A 6000-nucleotide genomic window follows, 5' to 3' on the forward strand; every position below is an offset into this window, starting at 1 on the left:
CAGTCGTATAGCAGATGAAAGCAAATTCCACAAATCATTTCTTTGGTAGTGAATACTCTCTCTTCCCAAGCTGTGTTTCAAAGTCCCCCATACCCCCAGCCAATTCAACAAGTTTAATTAAGCTCGAAGAACCCGGGAGTAAATTAGCCAGAACAAGGGACAGTTACCATGAAAGGATTACCATATCAATGCTTGGAAGTCAGTCCCCTTGGCTCTTGTGTGAATACAAATCAATTACCAGGAGCTGTGAAGCTGGCTTTTCTCTCCAGAGTATTAATGCTTGACAAAAGCTGGGATACAAAGAGAGCCCTGTTAAATGAAGAGAGAGTGTGTGTGTTTGTGTGGGGGTTGAGAAATGGGGGCTTCAAGGAAAAATTAAAGTGGTTGGTGTTCAAGTTAAACTGAATTGTACTTTTATAATATAAACATTATTTAGAAAAATCTTTAACAAATGCATTTTATTTGTTTTATGGAAGCCCAGCAGGTTGCCATGTGTATTCACAACAAATTCTTACCCATGCATAGAGTAGTGCTACATGTTATTAAATTTCAAAGTTTTTTTTTTTTTTTTTTTTTACAGGGGACACAGCAGGTGAAGAAGTTCAAGTGTGTCAGAAATGCTGCGCCCAGTTTGACGAACCTTCTGATTTCACCCGACATAAAGAATGCTGTTCTCTTGACAATCAAATTGTTGTGATTGTGGAGAACCAGGGAGAGTCTAAAAAGAACCAGCAAGAGAGCATTATTGAGGATTCTGCCTCACAACCTAACTCTCCAGAAATTGCTGGGTCAGGAAAGAAAACAATGGTGACTGGACAATGTGACCAAGAAACACATTGTCAAATGATGGGATCTGTGAGACCAGAGATGGACAAAAAGGGTGTGGGACCCTCTCAGCGCTTCCTTATTCCCAATGGGGGTTTAGTAATGGATGGTCTGCAAGGACCAAAGGTAGGTCTGGCTCCTATGAGTCAAGAAGCCGTCCCTGGGGGTCAGACTGCTTCAGCTCCAATAAACATTCCCATGATTCTGGAAGAACTTAGAGTTTTACAGCAGAGGCAGATACATCAGATGCAAATAACAGAGCAAATATGCCAACAGGTACTAATGCTTGGATCCCTTTCTATGACTCCTTCAAATCCAACAACATCACAACCAGAAAGGAACACTGCAACAAAACCCTTACCTGTCTTCAGTTCATCAAAACCATCTGAATCTATTCCAGAATCAACAAAGACATTTTGCAGAGATGAGCCCTCCAAGCAGACATTTCTTCACCTCTACAATCCTATAGGACAAGCATTTGGGGCTAGGAGCATTCCAAACATAAAAGACAAATTGATAGGGGGAATCTGTGAAAAACCAGTTCTAGGACAATCTTCACTTCCAAGCTCACCAGTAAGCCCACTCATTTCACCACATGCAATATTTTCACCAAGTTTACCAACCTTACCATCTGGATTATTTTTAGGGGCTAGGGTATTAGAAACTACCCCAAGCCATTTAAAGCAGAAGAACAATGAGTTGCTACGTAGTGAAAGCCAACTAGAAAGATCATCAGGAAAGCACAAATGTCGCTTCTGTGCAAAGGTTTTCGGCAGCGATAGCGCCCTACAAATACACTTACGTTCTCACACTGGGGAACGGCCGTACAAATGTAATATATGTGGAAACCGTTTTACTACTAGAGGTAACCTGAAAGTACACTTTCATCGACATAGGGAAAAGTATCCTCATATACAAATGAACCCACACCCTGTTCCAGAGCATTTGGATTATGTTTTGACTAGTAATGGACTTCCATATGGCATGTCAGTACCTCCAGAGAAGGCAGAGGAAGAAACAATAGAAAAGAAACCAGTTGTACCTCCAATAATGTCAACAGAAGGCTTAAACTTCTTTTCAAGTTCAGCAAACCAAGCATTACCAGCACTCAACAAACTGGTACTTGTGAAAGCAAATGATGCTGCTTTGAAAAGTTCTAATGTATGCCCAAAAGCAAAGTCTGATGAAAATACCCCTCCCCTTGAAAGGTCATCCACTGGGACAACTGACGTCAGTAGTAGGATGCAACTTAGCAAGCTGGTTACCTCTTTTCCAAGTTGGGCACTGCTAGCCAGCCATTTTAAATCCGGAAGCTTTCCTTTTTCATACACTGTTGAACCACTGGCATACTCAGAGACTTCAAAATTACAACAGTTAGTTGAAAAAATTGACAAACAGGCAACAATTCCAAACCAGTGTGTCATCTGCTTACGAGTATTAAGTTGTCCCAGGGCACTTCGGCTGCATTATAACCAACACGGAGGGGAAAGACCATTTAAGTGTAAAATATGTGGGCGGGCATTTTCAACTAAAGGAAATTTAAAAGCCCATTTTGTAGGTCATAAAACCAGTTTATCCTCAAAACCGCAAAATTCATGTCCAATTTGCCAGAAAAAGTTTACCAATGCTGTCACTCTCCAGCAGCATATAAGAATGCATCTTGGTGGGCAGATTCCAAATGGAGATATATCACCTGGAGTCGGCAGCAAAACAGAAACCATAGAAGACAAAAGCATTCCAGATTTTTCAGATGAAGTTAGTACTGAAGATGACTCCTTGGATGTAAGTGAATCTGAAAGTGAAAAAGCAGCATTAGTAGAGTCAGAAATATCAAGCATGGATGATGACTCCACAGCTTCTGTTGTGAAGAACAATGATGACAGGGCATCACCTTCTTCTGCTCTCCAGCCTTTGCCTTTTCCTGCCACAGAATCAACTGTTTCTCCAGATCAACCACTAAGCACGTCAACTGAACCAGGCTCACATCTAGATAAAGCTGATAGTTCTAATGAACCAGGCTCACATCTAGATAAAGCTGATAGTTCTCATTTAAGTAATGAGGAGGAAGACAAACCTGAGAAAAACAAGAATCCAGAAAATACAGATGAGAAGAGTCTAAATGGAAAAATCGATACAGAACAGAAAGATCAAGATACACAAATAAGCACCACAGCTGAGGGAAGTCCCCAAAAAGAGGAAGCCCATGTGTGTGATTTTTGTTCTGAGAAATTACCCAGCACTGAGTCACTGGGGGAGCATGAGAAATGCCACACCAAAGATGGATTGTTCCATTGTTTGGTTTGCAAACAAAGCTTCCTGGAGGCATCCATTCTGAAGAAGCATGTGCTACAGGCACACCAGGTGAGCCAAACCTTTCCTCCTCAGCCAATGAGCAGCCCTAAACACCCATCTCCAGCCCAAATATTACTGAAGAGTGAAGCTTTAAGCCCACCCCAGACACTGGCACTTGTTCAGCTCCCAGGGCTACCGCTGGCCTCATCCCTCTCCCCTCCTTTGAGACGCAGCCCTAAGCAGCATCTGTGCATAGTTTGTAAGAAGATGTTCTCATCGGCCAGTGCATTACAGATTCATGAGCGGATTCATACAGGAGAGAAGCCTTTTTCCTGCAATATGTGTGGAAGGGCGTTCACCACAAGGGGGAACCTTAAGGTAGGTTCTCCAGCTAGAAGATCTCCACTTTGTAACAAACACTAAGATACGTGATTTGGTAATAAGCACACAGCATGCCATCTAAGACTGTCCGGTTAGATATAATACATAAAAACCTGTAAACATAAATTATGAAATTTATGTTGTCTTTAAAGCAACCCTGTCCCTAGTCAATTTAAACTTAAGCAGAAGCAGCCTACAAAACAAGGTGACTCATACTTACTTTTTCATTCTGCTGTGATGCTAGTCATCGCTCTTTTGCAAAGCTACAGAGAATGCCAGAATCTAACATTTCTGGGTATATCTTGATGTTTGGTCCTGCATTATGCACTGTGGTACCTCCTGTGGTCCCCTATATCACTACAGAAAAAAAAACACTATAAAGATAGTGGTGAGTGAGATGAAATGCAGAAATCAGGGGGGGGGGGGGAGGGTATATGACATGCCCAGAAGTGTTGGATTCCAGCAGTGGCTATAGCTTTGCAAGAGAGCAAAGATTGGAATCGCCACCTGCCGTAAAGCTATATATATCAGTCATCTTTATTTTTTGTAGGCTTTTTCTGTTTGAGTTGCAACGTGGCAAGGTTGCATTATTATAAATTTACAAATCAGTATATTTTATCCCTCTGAAGGAAGCCTTAAAATTACCATTATTACAGTGCTCATCTCTGTGTTAATGTCCTTAAGGATCTAGGCAGTAAAGTAGCATTATGATGGGGAGAATTTTTGCTTGAATATTAATATTACTTACCTTACCTTAGGGGGAGTGAAACATAAAGGATAGGCACACATAAAACATTTCTACTGTTATATAATAAACAAGCAAAAAGTTGGAGGAGCAAACCCTGAACATGTATTTCTAAAGCTGGTGCAGCTATGAACCAAGCGACATGCATATTAAAAAAGAATAGCGCACACATGCAAAAGAAATGACTATCAAATATGAAGGCAATCCATAAATAAAAATGGGGATTTGGTCCCACCATATGGCCATATCGTGCTCAAGCCCACCACTATGTCAAAGTACCCCATTGTCAGTGGGTCCTACACAATCCATAAAAAAGTTATAGAAAGTGTAGAAACACCCATTTTTTACTATGTAGAGTAGGAAGACCCATTCCATAGCAGGAGTGCACAGTTCTCTTTAAAATTTAAAGTTCCCCAAACAGGTTAGCAATTGATAACTAAAATATGTTTACAGTGCAATGTTCTACAGCCTCTGTTTTCTTTTCCAGGTACACATGAGTACTCATGTATGGAATAGTACCTCTTCAAGAAGAGGAAGACGTTTATCTCTGGATAATTTAGGCCCTCTGCTCTCAGGAACCCCAATGAAGCTGCAAGATTTCCTGTCCAGGGATATTCCTACACAACTTGTTGGAGTTAGCCCTTTATCATTTTGGAATCAATACACAGCTTACCTCACTAGTGGTCCACCATCAGCAACTGGTAACATAACTTCTACAGCTGCAGTCATTTCACCCCCTGCTCTGATTGGATTGCGAGCAGCTAAAGTTGGACACATTCCAGCTGGAGGACTAGTGGAGGTCAAAGAAAAGAGTCCAAGCATTGCAGAGGCTATACATGAGAGTCCCATTAAAGAAGAAAAGTAGACAGAGCCTTCTGAACATGGCAGCAGAAATGACTGATAGTCATATGATGTAAAGACTGAATAGGTATTGTGTGTTTAAAGTCTCAAACAGTGCCTACTCTTCGTATACAGCTGACAGTTTCCAGAGATGGTTCCACTGTGTCCTGTTATATTTCAGTCTAGTAAAATACAGTGAGGTCTCAATGAGATATACAAAAAACTAGTAAAACAGTGCTAGCATATGTCCCAGTTTACCAGGGACAATCCAAGGTTTGAATAGAAAACTTCCATTTGAAAAACGTAATTCTCTCTCTAGTTTGTAGAAGCCTGTTAATAAATAGAACATGGAGAAGAATTCACGGAATCATCCAAGAACATGTCAAATATGCCTTAATTTTGTATTGATATAGATTCTACAATTATTTTTTCAAGAAACAATATGTCAGAACTGAGAAAAACGACATGAACACAAGATAATAGAAAGACAAAACCAGAAGTAGCTATAGTTTTTGCGTCGACGACACCTGGAAAACCTGGAAAAGTTTCATCTGTAACATACTATCATTTTCAAAAATACAGCCATAAACATTCCTGCACTTCTTAAAACAGGTGACCTACTGGACATTGAGCTTATCATAATGCATCAAAGCATGATCTACACAATCATGCTCAGGGAGTTGGAAGTTCTTTCAACACAATGTACAAGCAGGCTTCTTTAGTGCTAAAAACCATAAGTAATGCAATAATCCACAGTGACCACCATCCAGCTTTCACAGTTTGGCCTTTTTTCAAACTAATTGGTAAATAAGAGTTACTGCATATGCACATTATTACATTTAGATAAAACATGTGTTAAGTTTTGGATACAACAGGGCAAGTTAGGACCTCTGTTCCCCTAATGGGTACATCTCTGC

At 40.5% G+C, this 6000-nt stretch overlaps 1 protein-coding gene across 4 annotated transcripts in view; it reads left to right on the forward strand.

The window, feature by feature from the left end:
• The window catches only part of SALL2 (spalt like transcription factor 2), a 28363-nt gene extending 22710 nt beyond the window's left edge, over window positions 1-5653 (forward strand). Inside the window, exons 2-4 of one of the 4 annotated variants that reach the window (XM_082261877.1) lie at window positions 581-2803; window positions 2843-3495; window positions 4731-5653. In XM_082261877.1, the coding sequence (XP_082118003.1) occupies window positions 581-2803; window positions 2843-3495; window positions 4731-5108 (3254 nt within the window). In that variant the 3' untranslated portion in view covers window positions 5109-5653. Of the gene's footprint in view, window positions 1-580; window positions 3496-4730 lie in introns of all 4 variants that reach the window. The other 3 variants (XM_082261876.1, XM_082261878.1, XM_082261875.1) reach the window with 3 other exon arrangements.
• The last annotated feature ends 347 nt before the right edge of the window (window positions 5654-6000 follow it).

The sequence above is a fragment of the Pelophylax lessonae genome (assembly GCF_965119305.1).
Source record: "Pelophylax lessonae genome assembly, chromosome: 1".
Lineage (NCBI taxonomy): Eukaryota > Metazoa > Chordata > Amphibia > Anura > Ranidae > Pelophylax > Pelophylax lessonae.